The following is a 14,345-nucleotide window of genomic DNA, read 5'->3' as shown; positions in this document are numbered from 1 at the left end:
TGGACTCTAAAAAAATGGGATGGTTTCTGGTAAGGAAAAACAAGATAGGCATAAATGGGGGGGAGGGTGGATGGGAGCAAGTCAAAGCAGAGATTGTAGTGATGACTAGGCAGTAAACTGGACAAAGCTCGATGGTAAGGGTTCTAAATGCCAAATTAATCTTTACTGAGCATTTCTGGAGTGTCGCATCAAGTTTTAGAAATTTGCTTACCAGTTCTTTAGCAATTACAGAAAAGCTAGCTAAGATTTAAGCTAGTTTAGCAACAAGGTGGTCAGAGCTTGGATGAGTAATTCAAAGGACAGAAAAGGATGATTAGCTGAGACTTTTCACAAAAAATGAAATCTGAAGGACTCTGTAGGCTGGATAAAAAGGAGAAATTAAAGCTGACTATAAACAAGAGAAAGAGACAGTGAGAAGACAGATGCTAAAGATATATAATAACATAATAATTTACTATCATGGTGAACAAAAAGAGATAATATCCAGCAGGAAGTAATTCAGTGTCAATTGCAAGGAAGGTGGTAAAACAAAAACCTAAGAAAAGGTTACTGGATATGCTGACTAGGATAAAAGTGAACTTTAACAATATCTTTAAAAAGCGAGGTAGGGGAGTAAAAAAGTTAGATTACTGGTGCTTAAGGAGTAGGCAGGGTATAGGCAGTAGAGAAGAAATATGTATGGGTCATTTGTTATTTGGCAGTAAAAAGAAGAGAAATAGAAGGACAGCAAATGGGTGTGCAGGGTCAAATGAATAACATAGAAAGCAAAAAGGAACACTGCAGAAAATAACCACGATACAATACAATTAGTAACTATGACAATTCTGTTTTTGCCATTTGTTAGTGCAAGTGACAAATACTAAGTTTGGATTCACTCCAGAATCAAGTCTTAGGAGGAATCCGTGTTAATGAGATTAGGGAAGTAAAAAGATTTCTATCTCGAGGGGTTCAAAACTGCGGGTAGTAATAGAAAATCTAACCATAAACTCCACTCTCCCTGATTATTAAATCTTTAGCTTTTCTAAGGCAGGGACAGAATATAGCAGGTCCTTACATTTCAAAAGTTTCACATCTGCAGTTTTTACTATTCCTGGAGAGTTTTATGGACCATGACAAGTAGTATAATCTGTAATTTTGACGTGGCACAATACTCAATGACCTGTTCTAGGGAATGTGTTAGCCCTGTGTGACATAGCACGTTAATGTGCCCAGCACCTTCATCTCTACATGGATTTGTGATCTTTCACCTTCAACCATGTACACCGGAACTCGATAGAAGTTGTGCTTTATTACATTTTATAAAAGAATACATTCTGCCAAGATATCCAGATTCTACCATAATTTATTTCTACAGTTGGGGGAAAGAAGGTTCTGAAAGAGGAGGAGGGAAAACTGACAAAGTCGGTCAACAAAGCAGCAAAGTCAGAGCTCAGAGAATTCTGAGCTATTTGTTCCTGTTCTTGCCTCCTCCTTCTCTTTCCATGCCCAGAATGTTGATTGGGGTGGGGACAGAGTACCCTTAGTGCTAGCAGTGGAACATCCAAGGTTGCAAGTTTTGCCATCCGCACTTTTTACTTCCCTGGGTGAGGAGCCCAGAATTGCTTTAATTCATCATTCCAATCACTTCTGTGAATGCAGAGCAATCGAGGGCTGAGCAAGTGGCTTGCCCTAAAAAGTTGGCTATATTTACTAAAACATCTACTATGTGCTTTTGCTCCTCTAGGCACTATGAGGTAATAAAACAAACCTGAATTTTATTCAGTTTGCTTACAATATTCTTGGGATGTAAATATACTGGAAAAGCAGTTAAGCAACAACATAAATGAACAAAAAGCAAAATACATACAAAAGGATGGGCAAATGAAAATCTCCGAGGGAGGGTGAAGTTGTTCAAATTAGATTCCCAAAGCCTACAGAAACGAAGTAACATTTTGAAAAAGGGGAGGATGGAAGCCTGCAATTTGGGAAAGGGTATTGCAGATGAAGAAAGTAACATGATGAAAAGAAACTGATAAAGAGCAAGTAACTGTGAGAAACAGAAAGCAGATTTGCTGGGTTGGAACACAAAGTACATGTTACAAGAAAAATCAGAAACAAGACTGTGAGATGTGGGAGTGAGTTGGTAGATAACTTAAGGCCAGGTAGGAATGACTATTCATATTTGATATGCTTTCCCTATTGCCATGGATTTTAAGAGAATGGTATGTTTTCTCTCCAGAAGAGTCAACTAAATTAAATTAGAAACTGCTGACTCATTTCTTTATTTAAATTACTTGTCCATCACTACTTGTTCCCTTTCAAGTGCAAGAATTGGAAATTATACTTCTGAAGGGCAGAAAAACTCATGTTCGCTACTAAAGTGAACTATGATATCTTTAAAAAATTAAGAGAGCAGCCTTGAGGTACAGTACACTAAACAAAAATTAACAAACAAGTGTTGGTGAGGAAATAGAGAAAGGGAAGCTTTGTGCATGGTTGGTGGGATTGTAAATTGGTGCAGTCACTATGGAAAACAGCATGGTGGTTCCTCAAAAAAATTAAAAATAGAACTACCATATGACTCAGCAATTCCACTTCTGGGTATTTATTCCAAAGAAATCCAATATTAATTCAAAAAGATATACGCACCCCTATGTTCATTGCAGCATTATTTGCGATAGCCAAAATATGGATAGGCAACCTAAGTGCCTATCAATAGATGACTGGCTAAAGAAATTGTGGTACATGAATACAATGGAATATTACTCGACCATAAAAAAAAAAAAATGAAATCTTACCATTTGCAACAACATGAATGGACCTCAAAGGTATTATCCTAAGTGAAATAAGTCAGAGGTCTCACTTAAATGTAGAATCTAAAGAACAGAACAAACAAGCAAAATAGAAACAGACTCATAGGTACAGGGAACAAGCTGATGGTTGCTATACAGGAGGGGGTTTGCCAGGAAGTGAGGTGGAAAAGGTGAAAGGATTACGATGCACAAATTGGTAATTACAAAATAGTCATGGGGATGTAAAGTATAGCACAGAGAATATAGTCAAAAATGTGGCAATAACTATGTATAGTGCCAACTACGCTAGTCAGGGGGATCACTGTGTAAATTTTATAAATGTCTAACTGCTATGCTGTACACCTGAAACTAACATAATATTGAATGTCAATCGTAACTGAAAAAGCAAAAAGGCAGGGAAAGGTGAAAGGGAATAAGAAGTTCAAACTTCCAGTAAGCAAAAGAAAAAAGGCGGGGAAAGGTGAAGGGGAATAAGAAGTTCAAACTTCCAGTAAGTCATAGGGATGTGGTGTGCAGCACAGGGAATATAGTCAATATTATTGTGATAGCACTACAAGGTGTCAGATGGTTGCTGGACTTATCATGGTGATCAATTCTTTAGGTATACAAATGAAGAATAACTATGATCTACACTGAAACTAATACAATATTGTATGTTAAGTTATACTTTAATAAAAATCTTTTTTAAAGTTATTAAAATGAATGCTCACTGTATCTTACTACAGTTAACTCAACAACTTCAAAAGTATTAGCCAATATATTAATAGTCTAACAGGAAGATCTGGTCTCAGAGGTTCCATCATTGTTCAAAAAGGCTCATTCATTGGCATTTTGAATTTTATAAGTGGTATAAAAATGAAGAGGTTAGGCTAGGACTCATCAATGTACTGATGAGAAGTGAAGCCCTAAAGTACCAATCAACCAGTCCGATGTTTGGGGTGCCTATCATGAACAGACTAACATGAGATAAACAAAGAAAGATAAGCTAACGCTTGACTTCAAGTTGCTTGCCATCTATCAAGGAAAATATACACATATGTCTAAAAGTACAGTTGTATATAAGTGCAAACATGCGGAACAGTGTGGGAAGATTACAGAAGGGTTATCTGGTTAAGATGATTACGGAATAGTTCAAGGAAGAAGTAGGATGTCAAATGAAAACAAAATAAAACATGAGTGGTAGTTTTTTATAGTTTTTAAATTATTGTTTCAAATACCTTTCTAATTCCATGAAAGACAATACAATCTTATAGAGATGTTTCTTGATGATTCAGATTATTTAGACAAAATTTAATCTGAGATAAAAATTATGAAGAAAACCAAAGGACTAGAAAAAAATGAGTTAGTTTGCAAATATCTCAATATAGAAAAGAAACTCCTCATGAGAACAACCATACAATCTGTACATACTCTTTTGTGTCTGGCTTCTGTTACTTATGTTTTTGACATTCATCTTTATTGTAGCATTTATCAGTAATTGTTCCTACTTGTTACAAAACAGTATTCCATTCTGTGGATATACCACACTTATCCATTCACCATTTGATGGATATTTGGACTGTTTTTCAATTTCTGACTATGGTGAATAATGCTGCTAACAGACATTCATACTTCATATGCACATGTTTTCATTTCTCTTGGGTAGCTTTCCACGAGTGGAATTGCTGGTTCATATGGTAAGCATATATTTAACTTTTTAATAGCCAAACTGTTTTCCAAAATGCCCATACCATTTACATTTCCAAGAGCAACGTATAAGGATTCTAGTTTCTCCACAATACCAATACTATTACCTTGTCAGTCTTTTTAATTACTGCCATTGAGATGAGTGTTTGATAGCACATCACTGTAGTTTAATTTTCACCTCCTTAATGATGAATGATGTTGAACATCTTTTCATATGCTTACTGGCCATTCATTCTTTTGGTAAAATATCTATTAAAGTCTTTTGTCCATATTTTAAGTAATTATTTTTATAATTGAGTTAAGATTTCTTTATATAGTCTAAAGACTTTTACCATAGTTTTAATATGCAAATATTTTCTGCCTGTCTGCAGCTTATCTTTTTACTTTCTTAAATATCCTTGGAAGTGTAAAACTTTTAAAAAAATTTTAAGGAAATCCAATTTATCAGTTTTTTCTTTTACAATTCATGCTTTTCTGTCATATTTAAGAATTCTGCCTAACATAGGTCACAAAGATTTTCCTTATGTTATCACCTAGAATTTTTATATTTCAGATTTTATAATTAAGTCTGTATCTACTTTGAGATAATTTTTTGTGTATAGGATGACATTTATACAATATATCTAAGTCCATTTTTTAAAACATACAGAAAGATATCTAATTGTCCCAGCACCGTCTGTTGAAAAGACTATCCTTCCCTGTTGAACTGTCCTTGTACGAGTGATCATACATACAAGGGTTCACTTCTGTATTTGCAATTCTGTTCCATTAATCTACATGTTTATGCCAACCATATGCTCTTAATTTTAGACTACAGTTGCTTTCAAAAATTTTTTGGCTATTCTAGGTCCTTAGCATTTCCTTATAAATTTTAGGATCAGCTTGACAATTTTTACAAAAAAAAAGTGTACTGGGATATTGACAGGGATTTTGTTGAATCTACAGATCAAGTTGGGAAGAACTGCCATTTTAACAGCATTCAATCTTCCAATCTAATACGGACTGTCTCTCCATTTGTTTAACTCTTCTTTAATTTTTCTCAATATTTTGTAGTATAAACATCTTGGTACTTCTTTTGTTAATTTTTTCCTAAATATTTTATTCCTTTAGATGCCACTGTGAATAGATTTCTTACTTTCACGTTCAGATTGTTACTCACTACTAATTAATCTTGCCTCAGTTTGTAGAAAAAGTAGATGCCATTAGACTAGAATATCCTAATTTCCCTCCATCAAATTTATATACCTACTTGATTCTATATTTATGTTCTTCCTTCTTCCCTCCTTTTAAAATTGAGGGTGATCTATTTCCTATCAAAATACTCTCTGTGCAGTCATGATCCTGACCTTGTTTTCTCAAGGACTTCTCATCTGTCTTCCTTCCCTTTTGAATCCTAACAACTAAAATCATGCTGCAGTTATTTCTTATACTTCAAAAACAAAGACTTCCTTTATACCTTCATACACCTCTAGCTTCTAACCTATATTGTTTCCTCTAACAGGCAAACTTCTTTAAAGGCTATCTATTTACCCTATTTCTAGTCCTCGGCCAGCAGGTATCCATCAAGTCACTTAAATCTGGCTTCCATCACTACCAGTCCATGAAAGTGGCTCACCAAAGTTACTGATGACCTCTAGGTTGCCAAATCCAGTGGCCATATTTCTGCCCACATCTTTTCAATCTCTCAGCCAAACTCAACAGAGTTAACTATCTTTTTCTTGAAATAGTTGCATTACCAGGCATCCATGACATGATCTAATATACATTCCAATTTCTCTATAACCACTCTGGCTGTCCCTCTTAGCCTTCTTCCTTCAACTTAGAAATGTGCAGCATTCCTCAGGCTTCTACTTCTAGCCAATTCTTCTTTACTCTCTATAATCTCTTCCTCAGAGATTTCACCTATTTTCATAGTTTTAAATATCACTAATACACTGATAATCTTCAAATTGATATCTCCAAGCCAAATATCTCTGAGTTCCTTCAGAGTCATTGATCCTCTCTGGTAGATGGCTACTTGACAATCTCACAGGCTTCTCAGAATTCAAGACTGACAAAAAGAAACCCCTGAATTCACCATTATCCCTCCACCAACCAAAACAAAAAAAAAACCCCTCAAAAAACACATTCCCTCCCAACCATCCAATAATGGCAACTTCCAGCAATATCCTTAAGTTCCTGCCTCTCCCATATGTTCATATCCAACCCATTATCATGTCCTCCTATTTCTACCACCTAAAAATATCTTAAATATGTCCACTCCTCTCCATCCCACTGCCCTCATTAATGTAAGCCACTGTCTCCTACCTTAACTACTGTATATATACTAGCCAATCTATTTCCACTTGCCCCAGTATTCTCTTCTCTATAGGGCAGGATAATCTTTAAAATATATAGTTCAGATGATGCTGCCCCCTGAACAAAAACTTTTAGTATTTTAAAATCAAAACTCCTTACGTTGTGTACAAAGCACTACAATATGTGGTCTCTTTCATTCTCCCCTCTTGCACATACTCCACCTTTTCATTTCCTCAAAAACATTAAGCTCTTCACAGCGTCAGGCCCTTCACCCGCTGTACCCTCTCTGTAAAATATCTCATTCTCTCTCTCTTATCCTTTGTCCGTATCTCCTCAGATAGGCCTTCCATTACGCCTAAGTAGGTCCTCATAAGTCTCTCACAATTCTCTATTAACCGCACACAGTTCTTTTCCTTTTTTTACATTAGCACAAGTTATAATTCCTGAAGGCAGGGAAGATTTCTGATTTTTCACCACTACATATACACCCTCAATATAAATAGTAACCATGAAGAAGTATTTATTGAAAATATACAAAACTGATTTAAAAAAGACATGTTCATTCAGCATTTCACAGGTATGCCTGCTCTCCCTTAAAATTTTCTTAATGTAGAGGTCCACGGATGAGCTTGACTAGATTGAAGAAAGGCTCGCAACCTCAAATTATATGCAAAATTTTGTATAACTATGTCTTCTAAGCAGACGTCCAATACGTGTGTCAGAACCTCAAAGGAATCCACAACCCAAAAGAGGTTAGGAGGAGATACACGATCTAATAAATTCTGGCTCCACCATTTAACAAGACAGACTCAAATTCAATATATAGTCAACTCTTGAAATCGAATGGAGAAGAGATGTACATTTTTTTAAAGCCTAAGTCCTATAGTTTATCAAATCCCAATGAAATGTGATATATGGCATTAAACTTTAAAAATATTTCTGAGCCAAACTTATTACATCCTTTTTTATGTTATGCCTATATGCATGCAACCCATCAGACATAAATTCCTTACACAGAGGTAAAGGAGAGAAAACATGAGTGAAGATACATCTATCATAGGAAAGACTACAGAAAATGAAATACATGAGGGAAAACATCAGAAATGCCAAGTCTTATCACCCATTTCAAATTCTCACTGGCCAGATATCTACCTTAAAGAAGCAAAATGGACTTTAAACGTGTTTTATAAGTTCCCTCTTGTATAGTCCATTCAGCATTCTAGGCTGAGATCTCCTCTTCAGATCTCCCAAAGAATGTAAAAGAAATCAATTCCAGTGTCAAAGTAAGGAAGCAACCAATTTCAAGTCCGTGTGCTACTTTTCTTAAGACTGTGTTTGGACAGAGTAGCCATCCCTGTACTATGACACTCTTGTCTGAAAAACCCAATCCAATCACTTCATATGCTAAGGACACCTAAACGTTAAGTGATCTTTTCAAGGTCACAAAGCTAGCTAAAGAAAGGCAGGACTGAACTTGCCTCCCGTATTTAGTGCTCGTTATACCAACCACTTACGCTCTTTTACAGTTCCATCAAAATGCTTAGCGTGAATTCCCAAAATACTAAGACTCTCAAACTGTGGGACGATGTTTTCTTTTTTTGTTTTTGTTTTGTTTAAAAGAAAAAAAAAGGCAAGATAGATTAGCACAGTATGATATAGGAAAGAGAAATTTTTAAAGTAAATATGACACTACAGAAAGCCATTAAGTGTGACTTTTTTCATAAACTGTGCTTTTCAACTGTGTATAGGAAAGTGCCTTATTAAGGCAAAATTATTTTTGTAGCTTCTTATAATTATGTTAGTGGTTCAGAAATTACAAATGCAAAAAATCACTACTCCAGAATAATAAACCTGAAATTTATTTGTATTAAGTTTAAAACTTTCAAAGCATAAATGAAGCTATTTCTCTATTTTAATCCTATCACTAGAGAATAGTTGTTATAATTGAACAAATTTTAAGAGAAAGAAAATGATTTATGTTTCATTGTCACTTTCCCCCCTTTAAATTAATGTGTTATTCAAATTTTCTACCAAGATATTGCTCAACACAAACGATACAAAAGATTTTTCAATCTCATTAATAGGGTTCATTGCTGATAACCCTCAATAAAAGAAGTTAGTACTAGAACCTTTTATGAAATTATGCATTCAAAGTCTACATGAAGTTTTAAAACATTTCCCAAAATAGAGGTTTTAAGTAAAAACTAAGAAAACATATTAGTCTGATAAATAGCATATCTTCCCTAATCTTTAAAAAATAAACTACTTCTGGAAAAAGTGATTTTCAAGTCACTGAATATTTTCTTGCTCAGCAGACAGCAAAATTCCTCACGATTAAATCCTAAGAGCCAGATTTTTCTCCCCCCAGTCCTGCTCCTTTCTGGTGTGGAGCATAATTCTATAAAGCTTTAGCTATTCGCTTTGTCTACTGACGTACTGTCTCCAAAAACAAACGCTTAAACTCAGAACAGATTTTACTCTATTCTAAAAGAAGTGTAATGACCATCCCTTAAGATGTTTGACAGTTGTGATAATGTAAAATTGTGTGTCTATGTGCCCAGGATACCAACTACAAGAATCTTCCTATTTCTCTTAAGTGGCTATTTCAAGACATTATCATACATTAAAGTACTTACTATGTGAAGGAGAAAATCCATATTTAACTCAAAATCAAATAATTTAAATATCGACTCTTCATAAGAACTATGGGCAAAACAATCACATGAACTGTGAAAGGAAGAGCTGAGAGGTGGCAAGGAATAATGGTAAGAGAGACTCTAACAAGTTATTTCTCTGCCTATCAAGTTCCTAGTTAATAAACAATAACGATATCTACTTCACAGAGTTGTTGCAAGGATCAAATGAATTCTTGCACGAAAATTATTTGCCCAATAAAAGGAACATAATAGGCACTCAATAAATGCCAGCTCCTTCCTCCTTCAGTGCTGAACCCTGTTTTTTGTTCTCTATACTCATTCTCAGCCTTCTCATGACTTTTATTAACAAATGCCGAAAACTACATCAATCAAAACCCTGATGTGTATATGCACACCCACTGTGTGAGAAGCTGTCTTAGGTGAGGAGACCCCAAACACCTGAACCTCACTGTTCAGGACAGACAAATCTCCACCTGTTTCCAACTAACTCCTGGTCATTTGCATTGCTATCTCAAAATGCCTGAAATCAAACACATCATTATCTCTTTAAAAATCAGGTCTTCTTCCCGCCCCTTTTTAAATTGTGAGTAGGGTCCAACAGAGAACAATCCTTGTCCTATTCTCCTCTCATCTAAATATTACCAGGTAACCCATCAAGGCCCATCAAGTCTACTTTCATAATCTCTACTGTATCTCTGGTCTCATTTTCTGTCTCTCTGCCACCACCAGAGTTCAGGTTAGGATTTCTCAATCTCCACACTACTGACATTTTGCGCTAGATGGTTCCTGTTGTGGGGGTTGTCTTGTGCATTGTGGAATGTTTAGCAGCATCTCTCACCTTTATCCACCAGAAATCAGAACTGCTCCCTCTCCCCAGTTATGACAAACAAAAATGTCTTCAGACAATACCAAATGCCCCCTAGGGGACAACATAATCGCCCTCCTCATTGCCTCTTCCCTCATCTGAGTATCACTGCAGAAGTTCCTCACCACTTCAAAAATCTACTTAGAGAATCAGTCCTCAAATTCGTCTCCAGTTTCTTCCCTCTAACTCGTGTTCCCACCCATCTCGTAAAGGCTTCCTAAAGCACAACTTTTATGAGTCATTTTTCTTATATCTACAACTCCCTGTTATCATCATAATTAGTTCAAAGCTCTCCATCCAGCCTTGATAATCTGGCCTCAATGGAACATTATCCCACAAAGCACCTCATAGAGTGGCTACCCAGCAGCCCTTCAATAACACAGACCCATTCGTCCTGCCTCTCTTCTATTCCACTCCTGTCAACCTAGTTTGGGTGCCCACTACCTGGCATCCATTCCAGACCACAGCCTCTACTCTCTTCCTCATTCATAAGTCAAAAACTATCAATGGGTCTCCAATTGTCTACTGAAATATGAAATCTCCCACCTGTTCTTTAGCTAATATGGTCTCTAACTCCATGTTGTTATCTCGAAAACATACTCTACTTTCAGTAAAACCTGATCATCTGCTGGTCCTTGAAAAAACTACACTTTCCACCTTTGGTCATGTTTTTTCTCTGCCTGGAAGTCCTCTTCATCCCACTTCATCCCTTCACACAATTTTAAAGTTCATCTGAATTAATTCAAGAAGACTTTCCTGATCATATCTCCTTCATATCTCTCCTATAGCATTCACATTCTGTTTTATGTTACACAATTGTATTCCTGTAGTTTACAAGGTCCCTGAGAGCTTCTTACTCCTCTTTCTATGCCCTGTAATACCTAGACCAGTGCTAAGTAGATAACTCAACATTACATGAGTTTCCTCAAAGGATTCCCACTTAGAAAGCAAGAAAAGGCCATGTTTTCAGACAATCGCAAACTCCCTTCAACAAATTAAGTCCACACTTCTCTTCTGTTTCACATTTTATATGTTAGGCCAATTTTTAAGAAAATTGCTTTCAAGTTACCCAGAATGCTATTTATACTATATAACTGTAAGAGTTCTGCTTCAGGGAGTTCCTACAGCTTCCCAACTTGTAGCTGAATTCTGAATATTTATGCTATTTAAGCTCTGCCTTTCTAAAAAAAAGATAAATTTATTTTTGAATGTTAATTGAGCAAAACATGGAAATAACTTGGACTGAACATTTTTCAAGCGAAGGTTAATTAATGTTAATTTGTCTACTCTAAATAATACATTTAAAGTCCTAAAGTCTTTGCACACCTTAAAAAATGAAAGTCAGTTTATTTGAGCCCCTCTCCCCAAAAGACATAAACCAAAATGAAACATGGGAGGCTTCTCCTTAAGTTTAGTTCCTAAATGACTTGAAGGTATGTTTTGTTATCTGTACAGAAAGACCGTGTTCCGACCAGACCAAAGCCATTTAAGGAAAGTATAGTACCCCACACTGCCACCACCATTCTTTAGCAAGGTCAGCAACTCCAGGCCCTGTTTTGTAGGCCCCTGAGCTAAGGATTGTAAAAACAATATGCAACACAGAGTCTAAGTGACCAGCAAAGTCTAAAATCCTTGTCCCTGCTCAGCAGCATGAATTGGAGACTCCTAGCTGTTGGTATGTGAGACACCCAACTTTCCTCCCAAGATTTTTAAAAAGCAATATAAAACATACAAGAGTATGCAAAAAGACAGAACTCATTCAACTTAGTCATAGTTGCTGCACAAGTAACTTCTAAAATAGAGGCCTGTGTGAATATTTTTATGCTTCACGTAATTTTTGTTAGAACTTGACTCATTCTATAGATGAGCACATTTATGCTTGAAGAGTGAAAGTGCCTGGCCCAAAGTCATAGTGTTAGTTAACAGAGTTGGGTCTAAGGCCCAGGCCCCAAAACTCCAGATTCAGTGCTTTCTGTAGTACATCGTAACTATGCATTTGGCTTTAAGTTTTGGCGATTTGGAAACTGTTTCAATCATCATAATGATGAAAGCTTAAAACCTGTTTTGATATGCTATTTAGACAGACTATTACTAGCATCATTAAACAGTGATATTAATGCCCACGACAAACATTGGATAAGACCTTCTAGGAAGCCCATTTTAAAAACAGATGTGATAAAGAAAGCTTAAAACTTACTATGCTTGCTCCTCTAGTGCTACAGATTGAGACAAATATACATGTCTGATTTCCAGCTGCCCAAACTTATCTCCTAACCCAAATCCACACGTTTCACCAAATGTTATTGAATGCCAATCGAAAAACTGTTGTGTTTACATCAGCCGCACGTTCTATATAAATTACGAATTCTTTTCAGATCTTGCGAACTACTAACTAGAAATTCAACTTTTTTAATCGCCCTAAGAATTTAGCTTCCTTAAAAAAAAACTGCTTTGGTTCCTATATTTGTAAAACCCACTTCATCGCGACTCTTGGTTAATTGTCACTTTGCATACTGATAACTTTACGACTTCGCAGGATCCAAAGAGTTATGTATATACCAGGAAGAGGATTCAGAGACATGTTAACAATCCAAGATCCTGAAGTTGCTCTCTTAATGTTGAAAATCACAGATTCTGAGGAGTAGCCGAGAGATACAGAACTTAGGCTCTTCAGAGATTTAAAAAAACAAAAAACAAAAACCAGACCCCAGCCCCCACTGTATCTTTGCATGACTTTTGTCCTCTAAGAGGGACCCCCTCCCCCTCGTCCGCGGCGCGAGGGACGGCGGACCGGGCACCTGCGGCCCCGGTCGAGGGCGGTGGAGCCGGGGGGAACCTGCCCTTCTGGAAACGGTGCCCACTTCCCGCCCCCCGGAGGCGGGCAACTGGAGGCCCGAGCGGCCGGGGAAAGACCTCCCAGTGGCCAGCAGACCCTCGGACGCGACCGGAGGCGAGGACGGCGGCGTTACCTGCAGGACCACGTCGTTGGGCAGCTGCGCGGCCCGGAACAGCTCCAACACCCGCCCGTTGGCCGCCACCTTCTTGGTGCTCTCGATGTCGCAGTAGGAGAAGAGATCCGAGTAGTATTTCTGCTCCGCATCGCTGAGCGTTAAGCCTTCCATCTTCGCCGCCGGCTCACGGGCGCCCCGCCCCGCATGCAACACCCGGGGCCCGGCCCCACGACCCCAGGACAGCGGAGGCTGCGTGCGGCCCGGCTTTCCCCTCGCCCCCTGAAGCCACCAGGAGCCCCAGCCCCGGCCTCACGCGCGCGCGCGCGCGCGGGGGGCGCCGGAGCAACAGGGCCCGGAGGTCGCGAGGAAGGGGACCCGCTGGGCTCCGCGCGCCGCCGCTGGCGAGGCCCCGCGCAGTCCCAGGCTCCGCGCGGCGCGCGACTCCGGCTCGGCGGCCGCGGGGAGGGCGCGGAGGAGGCGGGGGGCCGCGGCGGCGCGAGGCACAGGCGGACTCCGCCACCGCCCCCGCCGCGGGTTCGAGTCTCCCCGGCTCCCAGCCGCTTCCCTCTAGACTCTCCGCCTCAGCTTCCCCTTCCGCTCACGCCCGGAGCGGCAGCACTTCCCAGAAAGTTGTGGGGTTATGAGTCTAAAGTTTCGGGGGCATTGGGCTGAGCGCGGCCGCCGCTCCGCCTCCCTTCGCCGCCATTTACTGCGCCCCGGCCCGGCCCCCGACGCGCCCGCACCGACACTGACAGCGGCGGCCGCGCTCCAGACCCGGATGTGAGGCCGGGAGGAGAGAGCGCGAGAGGGAGAGAGAGAGAGAGAGAAACACCCACCGGGCTGGCTCTGCCGCTCTCGGGAGAGGGGGGACCGCAGCGCCCCCTGGTGGCCGGAGCTCCGCTGCGGAGGGCCGACCTCCCGGCCGCGCCCGGCTGCGGGAGTTGGGATCCTAGTGGACGCCAAGACCAGGGGGGAAGAGCGTACAGCTCATTAAGACCAGGAGAACTTAGAGATACGGGTTGCAGTTTAGATTGTTTCGAAGCTTCTGGCACTAAGCGTTGAATAAACGTTTGATTGAAAGGGAACGTTGTTCAGG

The 14,345-nt window shown here is 39.2% G+C and overlaps 1 protein-coding gene across 6 annotated transcripts in view; it reads right to left on the bottom strand.

Moving 5' to 3' along the window:
• The window catches only part of REPS1 (RALBP1 associated Eps domain containing 1), a 71,999-nt gene extending 57,994 nt beyond the window's left edge, over window positions 1-14,005 (bottom strand). For 3 of the 6 annotated variants that reach the window (XM_039869765.1, XM_039869769.1, XM_039869767.1), the window contains exon 1: window positions 13,268-13,448. In XM_039869765.1, coding sequence (XP_039725699.1) covers window positions 13,268-13,420 — 153 coding nt within the window. In that variant the 5' untranslated portion in view covers window positions 13,421-13,448. Of the gene's footprint in view, window positions 1-13,267 lie in introns of all 6 variants that reach the window. The other 3 variants (XM_039869764.1, XM_039869768.1, XM_039869766.1) reach the window with 2 other exon arrangements.
• Window positions 14,006-14,345: the final 340 nt, after the last annotated feature.

This window comes from Pteropus medius, unplaced genomic scaffold (assembly GCF_902729225.1).
Source record: "Pteropus medius unplaced genomic scaffold, Ma_sr-lr_union100, whole genome shotgun sequence".
In the NCBI taxonomy this organism is placed as follows: Eukaryota; Metazoa; Chordata; class Mammalia; order Chiroptera; family Pteropodidae; genus Pteropus; species Pteropus medius.
Note: the sequence above shows the minus strand (reverse complement) of the source record. Positions and strands in the feature narration are given on the sequence as shown.